Below are 22,115 nucleotides of genomic sequence, written 5' to 3' on the forward strand. Positions count from 1 at the left end.
AGTTGTGGCTCACGGGTCCAGTTGCTCCGCGGCATATGGGATCCTCCCAGACCGGGGCTCGAACCCGTGTCCCCTGCATTGGCAGGCAGATTCTCAACCACTGCGCCACCAGGGAAGCCCCCTGACTTCTTGACTTTTCTGTGTTTCTTTCATTGTCAGCCAGTTCCCCCCAAAAGGTGGCAAGATAACCACCAAGAACTTCAAGTTTATATTTTATTTCCTTAGCCATCCCAGAGGGGGGAATATTTATTTCCCAGTAGTTTAGCAAAGATCCCAGGATTGCATCTCATTTGGCCTAATTTGGGTCACTAACACACCTCCACCCTCACCCCAACCAGTCAGTGTAGCCTGATGTGGCAGGGATGGAATGCTTTGATTTGTCAGGCCAGGGTTATCTGCATACACTGAAACTGCAGAGTAAGGCAGCCGCACTAAACCACATGGCCTGAGAGAGTGGGAGGAAAGGTAGATTCCCAAGGGAAAATTGGTATTCTTACCAGAAGAAAGAGGAATGGATGCTGGGCAGGTAAAATCAGTAGTCAACCTGTAGAAGGTGGGCAGGAACCGCAGGTCATGGGTTACATGCATAGTGGTCCATTTGAGTGGCCTTACCCTCTTACCCTGGGTTGTACGAATGCCCTCAAATCGATTCAGCAAACGTCTCCTGAGTATTTGCCATGTACAAGGTCCAGTACCTTCCATATAATAGATGCACAATCCCCTGCCACCAGCCCCAGTAAGGCAATTACCAGACTCAAGCTACTGCTTTCTCCCTGAGGAGTATAACAGGCAAATTCCTATTCGTCTCTCAGAAACCAGCTCTGATGTCCTCTCCCATGAAGCCTTCTCTTGACTACCTCCCCTGTCAGGGTTAGTCATCTTCCGTTCACCTCTGAACTTGGTACATACTGCTATTGTTATCACACTGTCATAATTTATTGATTCTCCTCTCTGTCTCCCACTGATGAGTGGCATCTCTGTATCCCCAGTGCCCAAGATATAATAGATGCTCAGAAATGTTTACTGACCTGAGTTAAAATGAGTTCCCAGGAATGTCCCAGCCTCAGTCTTCTATGGAATATTCCTGAAACCCTTTAGCTTCCCTTCCCAACTGGCCTTTTCAAGAGCCAGTTTGCCACTACCTCAATTCAACTGAACTAATCCTAGCTGAATGCCTATCTTGTGCCAGGTGGTGTTAGGCTTTGGGGATTCAGTAATTAACAAGATACACTTCAAATTCAGGACTCCAAAGAGGTCAGAAAGAGCTCTTCTAACCAGACTTTCCTTGGCTGGAAAAAGAAAAAGCAGGCTTTGTGATCTGCTTTGTGACCCAGCCATTCTCCCTCCCTGGGCCTCTTTTTCCCCAGAAAGGAAGGCCTGACTTGGTATAAAATCTATAATAGATGTATATGTGTTAAACTCCATATTTCCATTTGCCTAGGCTAAAAACCTCGGAGTAATCCTGATCTTCTCTTTCTTCCACACACCTATCCAAATTTGTCAACAAATCTTGTTGACTTTACCTTCAAATCCAGACTCCAACCATGTCTCATCACCTCACCCAGTCTGGTACAAACTATCAACATCTCTTGCTAAGATCACTGCCAAAGCATCCTGGTCTCCCTGATTCCACCCTTGTGCCACTACAGTCTATTCTCACAGGGCAGCTGGTGATTCTTTAAAAATGGAAGTTCAGGTGGCTTCCCTGGTGGTGCAGTGGTTAAGAATCCGCCTGCCAATGCAGGAGACAGTGGTTTGAGCCCTGCACCGGGAAGTTCCCACATGCCACGGAGCAACAAAGCCTGTGCTCCACAACTACTAAGTCTGTGCGCCTAGAGCCTGTGCTCTGCGACAAGAGAAGCCACCGCAATGAGAAGCCCGCACATGGCAATGGAGACCCAATGCAGCCAATAATTAATTAATTAATTTAAAAAATGGATGTACAAACCCTCCACTAGCTCCCACCTCATTCAGAGTAAAAGCCACAGGTCCATTCCTTCTCATGTCTGACTCTCATGTCTATTCCATTCCAAGCCACACTGGCCTCCTTGCTGTTTCTTAAACACACCAGGCATGCTTGTACCTGAGGGCCCTTCCAATGACTTTTCCCCTCTGCCTGGACTGCCCGCTTTCTCCAGACATCTGCAGCACTGACTCACTCATTTCCTTCAAGTGTTTGTTCAAAAGTCACCTTCTCAATGAAGCCTACTGACTACCCTGTTTAAAATTGCAACCTCCCATCCCCCTTTCCTGTTTTCCTCCACAGTAATCATTCCCTTCTAACATACTGCAGAATTTACTAATTTTTTTATCCATCTCCTCCCATTTAACTGTAAGCTCTGAGTATCTATTAATTAAATATCTACTAAATCATTTAATTAACTGACTATTGTTGTCTATTATGTACCAAAGACTGTGCTAAGTAACGGAGGTACCAGACGATTGAGACGTCTTATAGGTCTTATGAGGGAAGAAATCATAACGGTTGCTAGTAGCAGCTCATTTATCGAGTGCTTCCTCTGTGTTAAGTGCTTGCCATATATCATAATAGTAATGACAGCGAACATTAATTACAAGAGACTCTGAAAAAAACAAAAACAGACTCTGTTCTACATGCATTATTTCACCTTATAGGCCACCAAGGCCTATAAGGTGAATATTACCAGTAAAGAGCAAGAAACAGGATTTCAAGTCTTGGAACTGGCAGAATCAGGAATTGAACTAAGGTGGTGGAAGACGGATAGGGTCAGATGTGATAAATAATTAGGACTTAGGGTCAGCAATACTAGGTGGAAGATTGGATGTGGGGGTAGAAGGAAATGGGGAAATAACTCCCAGGTTTTGATTGGGGTGGACCTAAGAGCAATAAGGCCAAAGTGAAAAGATGAAAGCCCAACTTGGGACGCGATGAGTTTGAGGCGCCGGAGGAACACTCATGGATGCAGGAACCGAGAGGCTATTCCGGCCCCCTCCCTCGGCCCTGAAGAGGTGCTGGGAGAAGGCACGCAAGGTAAGAGAAGAAGGTGAGTTCCCCTCCCTCTCGGGCTTTTCAGCAGCATCTGCAGGAAACGCGTGGGGGACCGCGAGACAAAGAGCGCGCGGGACTGCCTTGGTCCGAGCGGCCCCTTTAAGAAGCGCGCCCCCAGCTTCTAGCCCGCCTTGTATGCAAATTTGGCGGCGAGGCGGGAGCGCGCAGCTGATACCAGGGGACTGGGCTGCGGCGGTTAGTCCTCTCCCGGCCGCCGTCGCCTCCGACATATTGCCCGCTGGAGCTGCGGCGGCGAAGCGGAGAGCGCCGGGGGGAGGAGATGGGTGAGCGGCGCGGGTCCAACTCGGCCCGGGAACGGGCGGGCTCGGGGGTTAGGACGGCCAAGCTGCTAATTGCTCCCCCACGCGGACAGGATCCCGGCGAGGGGAGGGGGAGGGGATGTGGGCGTAGAGGGACCCCGCCCCCTCCTGTCGTTTTGCGGGTGGGGCTTCTGTTGTGGGGGCGGGACATCGGAGCGGTGGGAGGGGCTTCCAAATGCGGAGGCTCCCTGGGGGCTTTGGTGAGGACCCAGTCTTCTGGGCTAGAGTGGGCCGAGGCTTAACGGCGGGCGCGGCCTTAGTGCTAAGGGCGGAGCTCCTGAGCTGTAGGCCCCGGTGCAGTGGCAAACTTTCTGGGCAGTAGGGGCTTTGTACTGGTGAGGTGGGCCTGGAAGGAGACCTTCCAGAAGAAGGGAGCCCACTCTGGAGCGAGGCTTCTGGGCAGAGAGAGCTTTTATTGGCTTGTGGGCGGGTTTTATGAGCTGACAATTGTGTGTAGGCGGGGCTTCTGGGTTGAGGGGCTTTATGTGGGTGCAGAGCTTCTAAACAGAGGAGAGTGGGTGTGGGCAGAGCATCTGGACTGAGGGTGCCTGTGTGGGATTTTCTAAGCCAGGTACAGTAGTACATGAACAGAGCTTTGGGGCTGGGGGCTGTTTGGGGCAGAGCTCCCGGACAAGAACTTTTCCGAGACATGTGGGAAAAACTTACAGGCTGAGAAGCTAGGGCAAGGGGTGTGTGTGTGTGGAGGCTGCTCTGCTGCCATGAGGAGGTATGAACAAGGCTATAACTTTGACTGGGACTGGGGTGGTGCCTTGGAGCTTTGTGCAGGACTTTTGTGCAGGGTGATGCCTGGGAGCTTGGGCTAGACTGCTAAGCCTAGAAAAAGAGGTTGCAGGTCCAAGTTTTGGGTTCACAACCACACCATTCTCCCTTGACACTGTGCTCAGGCCCTGGGTCCTGAGTGTGAGAGTCCAGGCTGCCCACTGAACTGGATCTTGGGTCCTGGAGAAAAAACTTCAAGGGTGCCCATAATTGTAAGCCTACAGGGAGTTGTAGTATCTGAAAGGAGCAGTGTACACCAGCGCTAAGAGCGCAGGACCCAGACCCCCAGACTACCTGTGACACAATGTAAACTGAGTTTACCAATCTGTGGAACCTTTCCGGATTCATTCCCTCATCAACAGTTATTGAGCACTTACTTCATGCTGGGCACTGTGGTAGGAGGAGGGGATACAGCAGTGAAAAGGACAGATCAGGATAGTGACCTCACTGGCCTTCCATTCCAGTGGGAAAGATAGACAGTAAATATGTTAACAGATGAATAAGATGAAGAGTGAATTGTGAAAAAATATAAAAATAAGATAGAGAGTTATGGGGGCAGATACTTACAAAATGGCAGGGAATGGCTCTCCAGAGAGTACAGCAAGTGCAGAAGGTAGCAATAAGCTTGGTTTGCTCAAAGAGAGAAAGGCCAGGCTGGCTGAAGCATGGGGGCGAGGCAGGGAATGGTAGGAGATAAGTTGGAAGAGGTGGGCAGGGGCCAGATCATGGGTCTCTGTAACTGAGCGACAAAATGAGACAGCAGGTAACTGGCAGCCAGTATCATTGCTGTTATCCTTGATATATGCCCTCTGGCTTGAGGATCTACCTTATGTCGAGCCCTGCAGGAGGACGAAGAGGTCCCAACAGGACATCCTACTGTCGAAATCCACTCTGTGAGCCAGGATCCTCTGGGGGCTCAGGTGGGGGCCACACTTCCAGCGCATCAGTCACCAGTGTCCGTTCCCGCACCAGGTAAACTACTTTCTGTCTCTTGTGCCTCACTGTGGGCTCTCAGGAGCAATCTGGACAAAGCTCTCCCTGACTGGGCTCTAGGGTGTGATACCCTAGATGCCAGATGGGAGCTTAAAGGGTGGGGAGCAGCAGAAAAGTCCCAGAGGGTGGTCAGTGGGACAGATGCAGTGGGACATAGTGTAATAAACCCGAAGGCCTGGATTCCAGTTACAGTTCTGCTTCTGATTTGCTGGTGGCTTGGACAAGTTGTCTCCCCTCTCTGGGCCTCCTTTTCTTTATCTGTAAAATGGACCTAATAATTCTTTCCTTCCTGGGGAATGTTGGAAAGACTGAATCAGCTTATGAATAGGAAAAGGCTCTGTCATCTCCTTTGTCTGACAGGCAGGATTAGGAGGACTCCATCCCTACCCTGAGCTGCTTTTCTGGTCCTGCTTTGCAATCCTGTGCCCCAGAAGTGCTTCTTGGTAGGGTTCTCAGGTCAGCTCCTGATGTTGTTCCCTCCCACCCCCAGGAGCAGTTCTGGGACGGGCCTCTCCAGCCCCCCACTGGCCACCCAGACGGTCGTGCCCCTGCAGCACTGCAAGATCCCCGAGCTGCCAGTCCAGGCCAGCATTCTGTTTGAGTTGCAGCTCTTCTTCTGCCAGCTCATAGCCCTCTTCGTCCACTACATCAACATCTACAAGACAGTGTGGTGGTATCCGCCCTCCCACCCGCCCTCCCACACCTCCCTGGTAGGTGCCCAGCTAGGACCTGCTGTGTGTGTGTGTGTGTGTGTGTGTGTGTGTGTGTGTGTGTGTGTGAGTGACATGTTTGGTTTTAGTTTAGCATAGCTTACGCAGAACCCTGTGTGTTTGGCCTCATGCTGGGCATGAGAGGTATAAAAAGAACAGGAAACTGATGATTCCTGAACGCTCACCCCTAGTGTGCTCAGCACCACACTACACAGTGTAATGGTAGCAGAGATGAATCTGACTCAGATTTTGTCTAAAGGAGCACAGAGTCGTAAGTCCTGTGGGGGAGGTGAGTCACAGGCATACATGGCTATTTCAAGGAGAGGAAAGAGCTCTGTGCAGAAGGAGAGGTGCAGGGGCAGGGGCATGGGTGATCAGAGCAAGAGGGCTCACACACCACTCTCTTGTCTCCAGGGACTGTCCCACTTTCCTCCTCTGGGTCCTGTTCTACTCCTCTAGGTATTTTCCTGGTCTGACTCAGCTGGAGGCCTATGAAGGTCAGAGAGTGGGGACAGTCCTGATGGAAAGGACTGGGCAGGGGGAGGTGGGTATGCGAAAAGCCCGTACATGGGCAGGGGGCCCACGTGACCCCCAGCCTCTGCCCCCTGACAGAATTTCCACCTGATCGACTTCAACTTGCTGATGGTGACCACCATTGTTCTGGGCCGCCGCTTCATTGGGTCCATCGTGAAGGAGGTGATTGGGTCCCAGAGGCTGGCTGGGGAACTCTGGGACTCCCCTTTACCCGTGGGGGTACCAAGGAGGTGTGCCCAGCCCTTCAACCCTGAGGCATTTCCTTGGGGCTCCCTTTGAACTTGGTTGAAGAGTATTACATCCCATCGGCTCTTGGAGTCCTGGGCGTCGAGGGAAAGGATTCACCTTGCCAGGTTCTGCCCAGCCTGCTGCCCCACGTTTCCCCGGGCGGGATCACGGGCCATGCTGGGTGGGATTTGGGCACAGCCCCCATGACCTCCATCCAAGGCCCCATCCCGTCCTATCTCGCCCTGACCCAGGCTTCTCAGAGGGGGAAGGTCTCCCTCTTTCGCTCCATCATGCTGTTCCTCACCCGCTTCACCGTTCTCACGGCAACAGGCTGGAGTCTGTGCCGCTCCCTCATCCACCTCTTCAGGACCTACTCCTTCCTGAACCTCCTGTTCCTCTGCTATCCGTGAGTACCCCTCACTCCACCCCCTCACTGGCCAGCACCTGTTCCTGACCTCTGCCCTGAGTGTGGCTGGGCACTGGGCCCCCGTACCCAGTAGACTCACAGGCAGGCAGCAACAGTACCCTCTCACATTGTCTGACAATATCGTTCTGAGATCAGGACGATTAGCTTTCTTTTGCAGGAGCAGAAACTGAGACGGCAGGCATAATTTCCCCAAGGTGCCCTCAAGGGGGAGGTCAGAAGGGGACTCAGATCTGAGTGTATATCCCGCAGCTCCTGAGGGGGTATGCACGGGCTTCATCTTCCTCTCTCTTCCTTTCCTCTCTCTCTGGTTCTTTCTCTTTCTCTGTCTCTTTGCATATCTTAGTGTTTATGTAGTCTCTCGGTGCCTCCCCCAGGTATGTATGCTTGCAAGCACCTGGGTGCACGCATGTTTCTGTGTGGGTGTCTGTGCATGAAGCGTGTGTGTGTGTGTGTGTGTGTGTGTGTGTGTGTGTGTGTGTGTGTGTGTGTGTATCTATCTTCACATGCATATCCGTATGTCTGTCTGTGTGTCTGCTTTGCTCACTCACTTCCTCCGTCTTGCCAGAACCCGGATTGTTGAGGATGGAAAGATAGTGTCTGGGAGGAGCACAGGCCTGCCCCTTTCTAGACTAGAATTGGGGAGAGCTTTGGCAAGATGTCCACTCTGGCTGTTTCTGGGGCAGGCTGCTGGCTGCCTGGGCATTAGCAGTCATTTCCCAACCCCTGGGCTTTCTGAGTCATGAACTTCCTCAGGCTGGGTCACCTCTGTTCCCTGGGAAGCTTCAGAACTGGACACTCGTCTCTCCCCTGCGTGATCAAAAGGTCACTGTCATGGTAGGAGCCAAATCACACTTGCTTTAGTTATAACTAGTTTTTAATTACAAGAGTGATACATGTGTCACGTAACAATATTAAACTTTACAGAAGCTTTTAACTTAGTAAATGGAAGTCCCACATAATCTCAGTCCTCCAGAAAACCATTATCTTGCAGCATGTCCTTCTAAATTTTTTCTGTGCAAGTACCCACACATACACATTTTTTAAAAACAGAAAAATAGGGTTAATCTCTATGAATGATAATGTATAAGTTATTACACGTTCACATAGTCATATAACTTGGATATTTTCCTATGGCAGTATATATGGGTCTGCCTCAGTTGTTTAAATGGCCTCATAATATTCCATTGAATTGACTTTTCACAATTGGTTTTGTTTGTCTTCTGTTGGTGGACTTTTGAGTTGTTTCTAGCTTTTCCCTATTGGAAACAATGAGGCAGGGAACATTCTTTTGCATACATCTTTGCACACTTGTCCAAAATTTCTGTGCAACAGATTCCCAGAAGTAGAATTATTGCACCAAAAGCTATGTTTTACATTTTTGATAGATATCAACAAATGGCCCTCCAAGGTTGTACTGATTAGAAATGTCAACAGTTGCCTTAATTTGACACTTTCTGGTGACTACTCAGACATCACCCAGTGTTCATATTTTGCTTTATTTTATATTATTTAATCTTTAAATTTTTATTAATATAAGACACGTATATCATAAAAAAATCAAATTCAATAGTGCTAAAAAACTTGATGATGGGAATTCTCTGGTGGTCCAATGGTTAGGACTCCGTGCTTTCACTGCTGAGGGTGTGGGTTCAATCCCTAGTCAGGGATCTAAGATCCCACGAGGTGTGGTGTGGCCAAAAGAAAAAAAAAAGCTTATGATGAGAAACAGCCTTTAACCCCACCCTCCAGATTTTTAGTCCCACTTCTCAAAAGCAACCTCTTTTACTGTTTCTGGTTTTAAGTGTTCCCTGAGTTACCTCCATAATTTTAATATCCTTATGCTTTTGTTTATTTCTTTACACATTTATTTATTGATTTTATAATTGGGTAATAGGTTCACATCATTAAAACTGAAAAACAGATAAAAGAGCGTAGAATGAAAAATTCTTCCCTTGACTCCTGTCTCCCAGCTACCCAGTTTTCCTTCCACTCTTAGAAGGAAGGGAACCTAACCACCACGAGGTAACCGCCATGTTTCTGGTTTCTTATATATCCTGGAAATTAATGTTCTGTGCATATGCAAGCATACCACACACACACACACACACACACGTACACACGCACACATGCACATATACATTGATTCCCTGCATTGACAGATGAAGATTTACTTCACCTTCTATCCGTACTGTTCCTAGTATTTGATAATTGTTATTATTTTTAATTTTCTGTTGGGCCTCTTTTTCAATAATATGAGTATGCCTGTGTTTTTTATTCCATCAGCAATAGTCAGTGTCTTAATCCCTTTTATGTAAGAACATAATATTAGGAACCCTGTCCATTGGCTTTTCCTCCCCTCTTCCTCCTATCACTTCCTGGCAGCTGTACTCTTATATTGTCATGCTTGACATTCACATTCTCCTATATAGCCACATTTAAGTCTTCCATTCTTTGTCTAAGGCTAATTCTAAAAATTAAAAACCAATAAGTGGCCTTGATATTATTGTGAATATGAAAATATTATTCACTGCAGGACCAAGTAGTGTGCATAGATGATATTCCTTCTCTATATTTACTGAATTATAATCTTGGGCCTCTTAAAAAAAGAATGTTCCTAGTGTCAAGGTCAAATGGTTTCTCTTTTCTGATATTCCATCAATTGCTTAAAACCATGCCACATTTTAGTTTGCTTCATATTTAGATTGTAACTTTCTTATATAGCTTTTTATTTTTCTTGGAGTTTCTAATTGCCTTTCTTTTTTCTTGTTGACAAAAGAATGATGGGCCTTCAACATATCCTCAAGTTTATCCAGCCTGTCAGTCATACTACCTGTTGCCTGGAGTCCATTTTTCCGTCCAAAGACATCCCTCCTGGAGCCCTCCATCCTCCTGCTCCAGTCTGGAATGGTTGCTCTTTAAGCCTGCTATACAGCTCTCAGCCTGGGACTTCCTTTCCTGCCCTCCTGGGTTGGATCCACTGTTTCTTGGATCCCGTGTCTTCTTCTTTCTTGGTTTTCTCCCTTATTTTGCTGGAGTGCATTATGAGGTAATTTTCTTAACAAGGGGTATATGGGAGGTATATACAGTCTTAGTCCTTGCATGTCTGAAAATGTCTTTATTCTGCCCTCATACTTGATTGATGGTTCGGCCAAATGTCGATTTCTAAGTTCAAATTCATATTCTCTCAGAATTTTGAAGATGTTGCTCCATTGTGTCTAGCATCCAGTGTTTCTAATGAGAAGTCTGATGCTAGTTTGATTCCAGTTACTTTGTGGACCACTTGTTTTTTCCTTTCTGAAAGCTTTTGGGAGCATTCTGTTTATCTTTTGATTATTTGAAATTTCACAAGAATGTGTCTGATATGGAACTTTTGTCATTCATCTTATCAGTACTCTAGGACTTTTTTAACCTGGAGATTTGTGTATTTCTTCAGGTCAGGGAAATTTTCTTCTATTATTTCTTTGATAATGTCTTCCCTTCCATTTTTTCTGTTCTCTCTGGGACTTCCCTGCGTCAGATGGTAGACCTCATAGATTGGTCATCTGTTTCTCTTATATTTTCCCTCATACTTTTCATCTTTCTCCCTTTCTTCCTCTCCCTCCATCCCTCCCTCCCCTCTTTCTTTCTCTCTCTGACTCTGTCTCTCTCTTTCTCTATCTATCTTTTTCTCTTTCTTTTTACTTTATCTTTAGGGGGATCTTCTCAACTTCATCTTCCAGCTTTTTTATTGAGATTTTTTTCAGCAATCATATTTTTCATCTCTAAGTCCTCTTTCTGGATTTCTGATTGTTTTTTTTTTTTTTTTTTTTAATTTTATTTAATTTTTATTTTTGGCTGCATTGGGTCTTTGTTGCTGTGTACTGGCTTTCTCTGGTTGTGTCGAGCAGGGGCTACTCTTCATTGTGGTGCACAGGCTTCTCATTGCAGTGACTTCTCTTGTTGTGGAGCACGGGCTCTAAGAGCACAAGCTTCAGTAGTTGTAGCATGCGGGGTCAGTAGTTGTGGCACACGGGCTTAGTTGCTCCGCGGCATGTGGGATCTTCCCAGACCAGGGCTCGAACCCGTGTCCCCTGCATTGGCAGGTGGATTCTTAACCACTGCGCCACCAGGGAAGCCCCTCTGATTGTTCTTTTCTCATAGCATTCTGTTCTTGTTTTAAAGATCTCTTACATTCCCTCAATTTTGTCTTTCCCCTAGGTCAATTTTTCTGTTTCATGCTGCTAATTTTCTAAGTGTAGTTAGTTTCTTTGGTTGTCTGTTTGCATTTAAGAGTGGAGGACTGAGTGGCTTGGAATGCATTTTCTCTCCCTCTGCCATTGTATACGTGAATGGGAGGTTTGACTGGGAATTCTAAGTATGTGGGCAGGGCACACTGACTGGTAGACTTTGCTTTAGGAAGAGTGAGTGAGGTGCTAATTGTCAAGCTGTGTGCACCCATAGACCAGAAAGCGGAGGGGGGTATTACTGTAGGGTGCCCCCATTGGAGACCTCAGTTCTCCTCAGTTTATTCAGTTTCTTTAGAGAAGAATCTTTCAGGGCAGATTGTGTCAGGTTTGTAGGAGAATAAAGGAAGTGACTCATAAATGAATACAGATCTGTGTTTAATCCCATTTGTTCAGCCCTGCTTCTCACTTCTACCCTCTATCAAATGTGCCCACTTCAAGCCAGTATCTCTTGGGTCACTCTGGGCAGATAAGCTCCTACCCCCATTGTAACCCTCTCATGGCACATTCTAGACCTACGCTATCCAGTTTAGTAACTTCTAGCTGCCTATTGTTATTAAACATTTGAAATAGGCTAGTTTTAACTGAAATGTGCTGTTAGTGTAAAATGTACACTGGATTCTGAAGACTTAGTACAAAAAAAGAAAGTAGAATATCTCATTCATAAATAATGATTATATATTGAAACGATAATATTTTGCCTATATTGGGTTAAGTAAAATAGAGTATTAAAATTAATTTCTCCTTTTTTTAATGCGGCTACTAGAAAATTTTTAATTACATGTGTGACTCTCATATTTCTATTGGACTGCGCTACTCTAGATGATGACCTCCTCATCTGCCAACATGTTTCCATCTGCTGTGTAAATTTGTCAGAATCACTTATGTACTGATAACCCTCACTCCCATTCTCTTTGCTGATATGGATTTATTTTCTACTTTTATTTATTTATTTTCTACATTGATACTGTCACATCTAGGATGGAGAGGATGAAAGAGGATCTGCCGTCTTGCATGTGAAGTTGTTTCTAACTTGTGACGTGTCAGAGCAGCTACTCACTGTTATCAAATAATTTAATTGTATCGGCAGTCCTTCTTAGTGGGAAAGCCAAGAAGATTCTTAAGTACTTGTCCTTAAGGTTGAGTCTGAAGCCCTTGTATGTTCATGTAGGTGCCCCACGCCCTCATTCCCACCAAGTGCCCTGAAGAGTGTTTTGGGAATCCCATTTCAGTGTTCTTTTCTGTCCCACAGAATCATTGACCTCTTTCTTTCCTAAACAAAATTGTATTGATCTACTTTAGGCCAGACACCATGCTGGGCATTGTTGCAAAGATTAAAAGAGAGTATTTATAAAAACACTAGCATAATGCCTGACTGAGCGTAGAGAATCAGTACAAGCTAGGTAACTTAAGGCAAGTTAAGGAAACTGAGGCTCCTAGAGATTATATAACTTGCCCTAAATCACAGCATTAGTAAGTGGCAGAGCTGGGATTTTAATCCTAGCCTATTTGACCCCAAAGGTTATGCTCTTGACCAGAATTCTCTAAGTTATCTTACTTGAACCTTACCCTAGGAGAAGTGGAAGCATTCCCATTCTATAGGCCAGAAAGCAAAAACCCAAAGAGGCTAATTATATGAGTGCCCAAGAACACTCATATATCCCTTCCTGGAAGTTCAGAATAAAGAAAGAGAACATTACTATAGATAAGAAAATGTAGCATTCTCACTGGGTCTGGCTCCTGGCAGCAGCCCAGGACCCTCCTGGAGCTATGTCTGAGAGCCTGGGGAAATTGAGAGGCCCTAAGCTAAAACAAGGAATGCCTGTCAAGAGCACCTATCGTGACGTTCCATGTACTGTGCTTGGCACTTACCCACTTTAATGATCTACTCTTCTGGGCTATGGGTCTGTCTAGTTTTCTCCTTAAATGATATCAGCCACACACACTATCTCTTAACTAATTAGCTCCAGCCCTGACCTAGGGGTACTCCTCAGGGGAAGTGGTTTGTACTGTTCAAGGGCCCATTTCAGTGCCTGGCACATAATAGACACACAATAAATATTGTTCCTGAACTGTCCTCCTCTGCAAGCTACAGAGCTGCCCCCATGTGCACCCATGACAATGTCTACCTCTCCTTTGTGGTACCATGTATATTTTCTTTTTTTTTTTTTAACATCTTTATTGGGGTATAATTGCTTTACAATGGTGTGTTAGTTTCTGCTTTATAACAAAGTGAATCAGTTATACATATACATATGTTCCCATATCTCTTCCCCATGTATGTTTTCAATTAATGAATTACTTGTAGTATTTGCTGAGTATCTGTCTTTATCACCGGTGCCAGACAGTTCTGGATTTGAATCCCAGCTCTACTACTTCCTTACTAGTTGTGTGAGCTTTCGGAATCCACTCCACCTGTCTGAGTCAAAGCTTCCTCAGCTGAAAAGGGCACAAACTAACAGTACCTAACACAGAGTTAAGAGAAACAAAAGAAGAGAATGCATGTAAAGCACTTAGTACAGTATCTGGAGCACTGGTTGTGCCCAGTGAATGTGGACTGTTAAGATTACTGCTGGGCAGCAATAGTCTGTGAGGGCCGGGACTCGTGTCTTGCTTCCTACTGTATACCTGCCGCTCAGCACAATGCTTGGCATGCACTTAGTGCTAATACATGGGTTGAATGACTGATCATTGGCTGGGAGGCTGGATGGCTAGAGGGACCGGTAGAGTCTCCCCTCTGAACAGCCAGGAGAGCTAAAGCCCAGGAGGAAAGAAGATTCCCTTGGTGGTTAAGAGTTGGGATCCTGGCCCTTGCGCAGGCCTGCCCTCACCACTGTCTTCCCCAGCAGGTTTGGGATGTACATTCCGTTCCTGCAGCTGAACTGTGACCTCCGCAAGACAAACCTCTTCAGCCACATGGCCTCCATGGGTCCCCGGGAGGCGGTCAGTGGCCTGGCACGGAGCCGGGACTACCTGCTGACACTGCGGGAGACGTGGAAGCAGCACACGCGGCAGCTGTACGGCCCGGACGCCATGCCCACCCACGCCTGCTGCCTGTCGCCCAGCCTCATCCGCAGTGAGGTGGAGTTCCTCAAGATGGACTTCAACTGGCGCATGAAGGAGGTGCTGGTCAGCTCCATGCTGAGCGCCTATTACGTGGCCTTTGTGCCTGTTTGGTTCGTGAAGGTGCGTAGCTTGACCCAGGGAGGAAAGGGGCCTCACCCTGCTGCCTGCCCCCCAGGAGCCCTCTTGCTCGCATAAATAACTCTGCTGCTCTTGATGAGATTCCCATATGTGCTCTTGAGGGCCAGAGTGACTCCTGCCTTCATTTTAGAGTGGAAAAAACAAGGCTCGCTGAATGCACGTGGCCCGCACGAGGTCCCCCAGCCAGCGAGGGGGACATGGCATTGTTGTTTGTAATACTTGGTAACGGAAGGCGGTGACTTGGTGTTTCAGTGTGGCGGTTTTGGCACAGGCATGTCACGGTGTCCTGCTTTGTCATTAAGTTCGAAAGGCAGGACTCATCCAGATCTGAGTGACTCCAAAGGCCTGTGCTCTCTCTCTGGCTTGTATGGCCATGTGGGAAGGTACCTCCCCAGCTGGCTTGACACATTTCTCTGAGGATGGGCTGCACTGAATGATTGGGGGTTGAGAGGACTTCATGTCCGTTGGGCACCTACAACCTGCTAGAGCTTTGATGAGTATTATAATCCTCCTCACGCCTCTCAGAGGTGGTTACTCTCATCCTCATTTAACAGATGAGGAAGCTAGCCCAGAGAAGTGAAATGACTTGCCCAAGGTCACATAGTGACTAAGCAGCAGAGCCAAGATTTGAACTCATTTCTGTTGAACCCCAGAGCCTGTTCTCTGGCTCAGAGTGGGAATAATTTTTCTTTGTAGAAAACTGAGTAGTGGGCATAGGGTTTAAGCCCATGATCAAGCCACCTTTGTTAGGTGTTCAGTCCTTCGTCTCAGGCCACCCCGAGGTCTCTCTAGGGCTGTCTTGATCTCCGAGACAGATGGAATCAGGGATGGGGGAGGGAGTGAGGCCGTTATGGGTGTCCAAGGTCTCACCCACCTCCCGCTGCCCCCAGAACACACATTACTATGACAAGCGCTGGTCCTGCGAGCTCTTCCTGCTGGTGTCCATCAGCACCTCGGTGATCCTCATGCAGCACCTGCTGCCTGCCAGCTACTGCGACCTGCTGCATAAGGCCGCTGCCCACCTGGGCTGCTGGCAGAAGGTGGACCCAGCACTGTGCTCCAATGTACTGCAGCACCCGTGAGTCTGCCCTTCTCTGCTCGACCCCAGCCCCCCCTGGTCAGTGTCTGGAGTCACTCACCTCCCTGCTCATCAACTCATTCATTCGATCAGCAAATAGTTATTGAGCATGTCTTGTATGCTAGGCCTTGTGGCCAGAGTGGGATATGGCAGGGCCCAGGAAGGACATGTCTCCTGTCCTTGGGTAACTTGCAGTGTCTTGAAGATGGGAGGAAGGCAGGTGGTAAATTCATAGACTCATTGACTTTCTCATTCACTGACTTAGGTACTTGCTTATTGGCTGATTTGCTCATGCATTCACTCATTGCTTCCCTCCTTCCACTCACTCATCCATCCAATCATTGGCTAATCTACTCTTTCAGAAAGCATTTACTTCTACCTAAGCTGTCCCAGGCCTGGTGCTGTGTATTGGACAAAGGAGCTTGGACTTTGACCTATAGGCAGAGGGGAGCTCTGGAGGGTTTTGAACAGTGGAGGGACCCATTCCAAGGTGTGCCTTAGAAACATCAGTCTGGTAACAGGGTATGGTGCTGTGTTAGTTGATGACGTACCCTGGCCAGGGAAGAAAAGCCACAGGGAGGAAATGGCTAAGACGAGACCCCTTGAGGAGTTACAGTCTGGTGCGGGTGATAGCCGTGTACACAAAGAGTTAGGATGAGTGGGGTGAGAAAGGCCCAGCTGCGGGATGGCATTGCACTCAGAGCAGAGGCAGAAGTCACCCTGCTCAGGAGCCCTGAGGGGCTGGGCTGTCCTCCCCTCAGCCTGACCCATCCTTCCTGGTGCCTAGCATTTCTACAGCCCTTCATCACCGTCTTTTTACCCCGGTTATGCTAATTTTCCTGCCTGTATTCCCCCATTAGACTGGAAGCTCCTCAAGGCTGGGACCATCTCTGAATCACATCTGAGTCTTGGGCCCAGCACAAGGCCCAGCCGAGAAGAGGCCCCTAGGACAGGTTTGTAGGGGTAGGCGCACAGAGATGCGAAGGCAGGCCGCAGAGGCCAAGCCTCCTGATGTTGGCCCTCCATGCCAGTCAGGGTCCCTCTCAGGCTCTGTCCAGGTGGTCCAGAGAGTGGATGGATATTGCCAAATGGGCTGAAGTGGGGCTTGGCTTAGCCTAAGGCTCTGAGGGCAGGGGAGAGTAGAAAGAGAGTACATGGCTGAATATGAGGATAAACCTGCCCATGGCTCACCATGGTCTTCAGGTAAGATCCAGGCTCCTTCACGTGGCTTCCCATGATGAACTGACTCCTACCAGCCTTTCTGCTCTGTCTCTTCCCATGCCCCAACTCATACTCTGCTCTAGCCAGACCCAACCTCTTCGGATCCTCCAATTCTGTATGTTCTTTTTTTTTTTTTTTGGCTGCATTTGGTCTTCGTTGCTGCGCACGGGCTTTCTCTAGTTGTGGCGAGCGGGGGCTACTCTTTGTTGTGGTGCTCGGGCTTCCCATTACAGTGGTTCCTCTTGTTGCAGAGCATGGGCTCTAAGCACACAGGCTTCAGTAGTTGTGGCTCGCGGGCTGTAGAGTGCAGGCACAGTAGTTGTGGTGCATGGGCTCAGTAGTTGTGGCGCATGGGCTCAGTAGTTGTGGCACACGGCCTTAGCTGCTCCACGGCATGTGGGATCTTCCCGGCCCAGGGATCGAACCCGTGTCCCCTGCATTGACAGGCGGATTCTTAACCACTGCGCGACCAGGGACGTCCCTATATGTACTTTTGTATGCAGGCTTTTGCCTATGATGCATGTTTTGCGTGGAGTGACCTTTCCAATTTTCTTTTCCTGTTTAATTCCTATTCATCGTTTAGCACTTTGCGTCCTCCAGGAACACTTTCCTGACCACCCAGGATAGGTTCAGTGTCCCTGCCCTGCCTGTGCTCCTCCTCTGCTGTGTTTGCTTAGTTACTTGCCTGTCATTCCAAGACTAAAGCTCCTGGAGGTCAGGGTCCTTGTCTGTCAAGCCCTCGGCCATCTCCTCACTCCTGGCAAATGCCTGGCTTGTGATAGGTCCAACAGCAAATTTTTTGTGTTTTTTGTATGTGAGCTTTTTTTAAGGTAGAATTTCCATACAGTGAAATTCACAGATCTTGAAGTGTACAATTCCTTGAGTTTTGATAAAGACATACACACCCATGTAACCCTTCCCCCATCAAGATACAGAACATTTCCAGCCCCTCGGAAAATTTCCTCATGGCCCTTCCCAATGACCCCCTCCCCCTGGCAACCATCTTTTCATTTCATTTCACCATAGGTTAGTTTTGCCTATTCTACAGCTTCATGTAAATTAAATCATACAGTAGACATTCTTCTTGGGTCCAGCTTCTTTCATTCAGCATATTGTTTGTGAGGTTCATCCATGTTGTTGCATATGACATGGTAACTGTTTTTTACATGAAGGAATCAACAGGACAGGAGCATGAGATTGAGCTTCTTGTGGACAGTTATTCTCAGTCCTCTGGCCCAGGACCCTTAGATTTCCTGGGAGATCTCAAAGAACAATGGAAGAGAATTCACTGGTCCCACAACCTTATTCACATGCTCTCTGGGGCGCCTCTGTGCCAAGCCTTGTGGCATGCTCCGAGGACACAGAAATGAACTGGACACCATGCCTTCCCCTTCAGTGCTCCCAGACTAGTGAGGGATACAGGGAAATAAATAAGTGACAACACATTGGGGAAAGTGGACCGGTAGCAGGAGATTCAGGGAGCATTTAAAAGATGCTGAACTCTGTGGGATAAGGCATCTGGAAGAGCAGCCCAGCTGGAGCGAGCACCTTATGAAGAGACAGGAGCAGTGCTGGAGGAACTAGAGGCAGTTCTGGGTGGCGTGAGCAGGTGCTATGTGGTGGGGGTCATGGAAGGCCACACTGGGACTCGGAGGCCATAACACATTGTTGGGGACTTGACTCCAGGGGCACCGGAAAGCCTTCAAAGGGTTTTGAGGAGAGACTAGTCAGGCTTGGCTTGGTGTTTCACAAAGACCACTCGGGCAGCTGTGTGGTGGACTGCTGGGAGGCTAGAGGTGAGACTGATGGGAGGCTAGATGAAGAAAATGACCCCAGGGAGGGAAAAGGGTTTTCTTGAAATCCCTCAGAGACATGAATGTCAGCCCTAAACCTTCCGACTCCCAGTGCAGTGAATTTCTTACAGTTACCCATTTTACAGAAAAGGCAACTAAGACGCAGAAAAGGAAAGTCATTGTGTCTAAGTGATAGAAATGGGAGTAGAGCCCTGGTGGTCACCCCATGCTCAGTCTTCTCACATCCCCTTGTGTGGGTGAGCTGGGCGTAAGGGAGTTTTGTCGGGCTGTGCCTCCAGGTGGACTGAAGAATGCATGTGGCCACAGGGCGTGCTGGTGAAGCACAGCAAGAACGTCTACAAAGCAGTGGGCCACTACAACGTGGCCATCCCCTCCGACGTCTCCCACTTCCGGTTCCACGTGAGTCTCCTCCCCTGGGAAGGAGGGGTGGGGCCTGATCTAGAGGGCAGGAGGATCAGCGGGGCAGGAAGGCGATGTCATAGCAAGAGGCGGCTATTTTCAATATTTCCCAAATCCAAAAGAAGACAATGCACATGTGCAGCCCAAGGACAGCCATACAAATGATCCCTTCATAACTGTAGCTCACTTGGTACCAGATCTTTGAAAACATTGGGTGGAGGTAGAAAAGATGATACAACAAAAGGAGGGGTTGTTGGTGGTGAAAATAATTACACTCGTCTTTCCTTACTGTGTGCCAGGCACTGTGGTAAACACTTCCCATGCACCCTCCCATTCAGTCTTCACCAGAACCTTGTGTATGAAAGAAATACCAGGGCTGTCCTGGTTTTCAGGTACTGAAATCAGCTTAGAGAGTTTAACTTGTTCCAAGGGTGCCTTACTGGGAAACTTGGGAACTAATGGTAATGGCTCATGGACTCAGTACTATGGAAAGGGCTGCTCAAAATCATCTGGGCTGGTGGTTTCCATTTTATTTACTTATTTTACTGTCAAAATCCTTTTTTCCAACTCAGTCAAACTAAAGTTCAGTATATAGGACTTCATGGCGCTGCTCTGTTTGAAAGGGTTGGAACTCCCCTCACTTCCTGCTTACCACTGTGGTAGCCCCTAAAAGACCTCCTGGAACCTGGGGCTCTGAGGAACACGGTTTGAGAAATCATTGATCTGGGCTAACCTCTTCTTTTCCCAGTAGAGAAACCTGAGGTTCAGGCAGGGAAGGGACTTGCCCAAGGTCCTGCAGCCTGTCAGGTGCAGAGCTGAGCCTGGCGTGCTGGTCTCTCAGACTCCTGTTTCCTGGCACTTCTCCTGCCATCCTATAATCAGCTCTTGAGGTTTAGGTACCTTGGCCCCTGCAGAATCAAGATCCCTGGACATCGATCATTCTTTTAAACTGACCAGAAAAATTTTCTTAGTCTCTACACTCTACCTTGCCCTGTAGACACCAGGTAAGAGTGATGTGTCTCCGTGTCCCCTGGAAGCTTCCGGCCTAGCGGGGGATGCTACACATGAAATAGTAAATGACTCAGGCTGTAGAGTCTATAATAACTTTCCATGCCTCTGTCATAAGATTCTACTTTGTTCAGGCCTGACAGTACCCAGGAAGTCACATATAATAAGGTGTTGGTTTTCGACCAGCAAAAGTTTGAGAGAACAAGCAGGACTTCTCAAGAAAAGCTTCTGGGAGGAGGTGGAAGTTGATCCGGATCTTTTTTTTGTTTTTTTTGATCCGGATCTTAAACAGCTTCTGTGGGAAGCAGTAGTCTTGACAGAAGGAACACCACAAACAAAGGCAGAGAGATGGCAAGGTCCACGCCCAACCCTACGAAGTCTTCCTCCCCACCCAAGTCTGCATGGGGCCCAAGAACTTGACCCCTTCACTGGCCTACCCAGAACCCCCTTCCAAGAGGCAGGTTTCTGGAGCCCACTTTCCAGTCCATGCCTACTCTTTCCTGGGCAGTTCTTTTTCAGCAAACCCCTGCGGATCCTCAACATCCTTTTGCTGCTGGAGGGCGCTGTCATCGTCTACCAGCTGTACTCCTTAATGTCCTCTGATAAGTGGCACCAGACCATCTCACTGGCACTCATCCTCTTCAGCAACTACTACGCCTTCTTCAAGCTGCTGCGAGACCGCCTGGTATTGGGCAAGGCCTACTCGTACTCGGTCAACCCCCAGAGGGACCTAGACCACCGGTTCTCCTGAGCCCCAGGGCGACCCAGGGACAGCATCCAGGCTTCAGCCAGGGGCTCCCTGGGAATCGGCTGTTGGGGAGGGATGGGTGGGGGGCAAAAAAAAAAACAAAAACAGACAAAAAAAATCCACCAGAGCTTTGTATTTTTGTTACATACTGTTTTTCTTTGATAATTGATGTGATTATGAGGAGAAAAAAAAAGTCCTATTTTTATACTCCCAATAAGCCTGTGTCCTGTATTTCTTTCTCCTTTTCTTGCCTGTCAGGCAGAGAGCAGAGGTGTGGGATTCTTGGCCAGGACACCCCGTGTGTGGCTTCTGGGGCCCCTGTGAGCTCTGCCTTCTCCGGTGGAGAAAAGATGAGACACCCGAGGTCACCGTAGCATGGTAGCTGCTGCTGGCTGAATGCTCACTGTGTGCCAGAGGCTGTTCTACATGTATGACAGGCCTTGTCTTAATCCAGTTTTTATGACAACCCTAGGAGGTAGGTGCTGTCACTCCTATAGATGAAAACAGGAGCTCAGGGAGCTATGTATCATGACTTGCCCAAGGTAACACAGCTAGGAAGTGGCAGCGCTGGGTCCCAAAACCCTCTGAAAGATAACACTACTATCCCAGCAGAATGTGATATACTGATTCCCAGCACGCAGTCACTGAGACCCTGCTCTGTGTCAGATGCCGAGGTAGATGGTGAAGATGCCAAGACACAGAAACAAACAAGTCACTACACTGGGAGGGGTATAACAGTTACAAGGTACAGAATAGCACAGGGGAGAGAACATTTAATGCTCTCTGGACTTCTTGGAGGAGGGGATAGTCTGAGTTGTATCGGCCACTTCCTAGGTGGACAAGAGGGGGTAAAGGCGCTTCAAGCCGAGCAGTAGCATCCTGGGGTATTTGGAGAAGGTAAGCAGAAAGTGGTTCCTAGAGCAAGAAAGATAAGGAAAGTTGCGGGGAGGTGGGCTGGATCTGGAAAGGTCTGCAGGGACTGGATCAGGGAGGACCCATGGCTCTAGGCTAGGGAGGGTGTGTGAGCAAGGCCAAGGGCTTGAATGGAAACAAAGCGGCTTGGAAGGCCACCTGGCTCCTGTGGAGCATAGGATGGAGGGCTCAGGGGCTGGCAGGAGAGGAGACATGGTCATAGCCATTCATCTAGTCTGCCCGTGTCCCCTGAGCCCTTGTTTGGCTACAAGTTATGCAGATGCTCCAATGGTGGTGTACAGGAGGCAGACACTGCAGCAAATGTTTGTGGTACCTCTGCGGAGGCAGGCATTGTGCCAGGCACTGGGACAGAAACAAAGATGAGGAAGATACTGTCCCTTCATAGACAACCAGGAGAGAGAGACACCTTGTGAACAACCTAGATTGCCAATTGCTGAGGAAAATGTGTGTCCAGGGCACCGGGGAGC

At 48.3% G+C, this 22,115-nt stretch overlaps 1 protein-coding gene across 7 annotated transcripts; it reads left to right on the top strand.

Annotated features, from left to right (window-relative positions):
* Positions 1 to 20,932, top strand: TMEM39B (transmembrane protein 39B). Of its 7 annotated transcripts, none has more exons than XM_067725253.1 (10): positions 1 to 3,023; positions 4,974 to 5,100; positions 5,612 to 5,831; positions 6,444 to 6,527; positions 6,845 to 6,999; positions 7,774 to 7,854; positions 14,093 to 14,429; positions 15,338 to 15,525; positions 18,839 to 18,959; positions 20,476 to 20,932. In XM_067725253.1, the coding sequence occupies exons 1-10, from the start codon at positions 2,936 to 2,938 to the stop codon at positions 20,716 to 20,718; spliced, it is 1,644 nt and encodes a 547-aa protein (XP_067581354.1). In that variant the 5' UTR covers positions 1 to 2,935; the 3' UTR covers positions 20,719 to 20,932. The 7 variants fall into 7 exon arrangements, with proteins under 7 accessions (XP_067581354.1, XP_067581355.1, XP_067581352.1 ...); XM_067725251.1 differs by lacking the exon at positions 1 to 3,023 and adding an exon at positions 3,117 to 3,312 and having other exon boundaries at positions 20,260 to 20,932; XM_067725250.1 differs by lacking the exon at positions 1 to 3,023 and adding an exon at positions 3,319 to 3,548 and having other exon boundaries at positions 20,260 to 20,932.
* Positions 20,933 to 22,115: the final 1,183 nt, after the last annotated feature.

Source organism: Pseudorca crassidens, chromosome 2 (assembly GCF_039906515.1).
Source record: "Pseudorca crassidens isolate mPseCra1 chromosome 2, mPseCra1.hap1, whole genome shotgun sequence".
Classification (NCBI taxonomy): Eukaryota; Metazoa; Chordata; class Mammalia; order Artiodactyla; family Delphinidae; genus Pseudorca; species Pseudorca crassidens.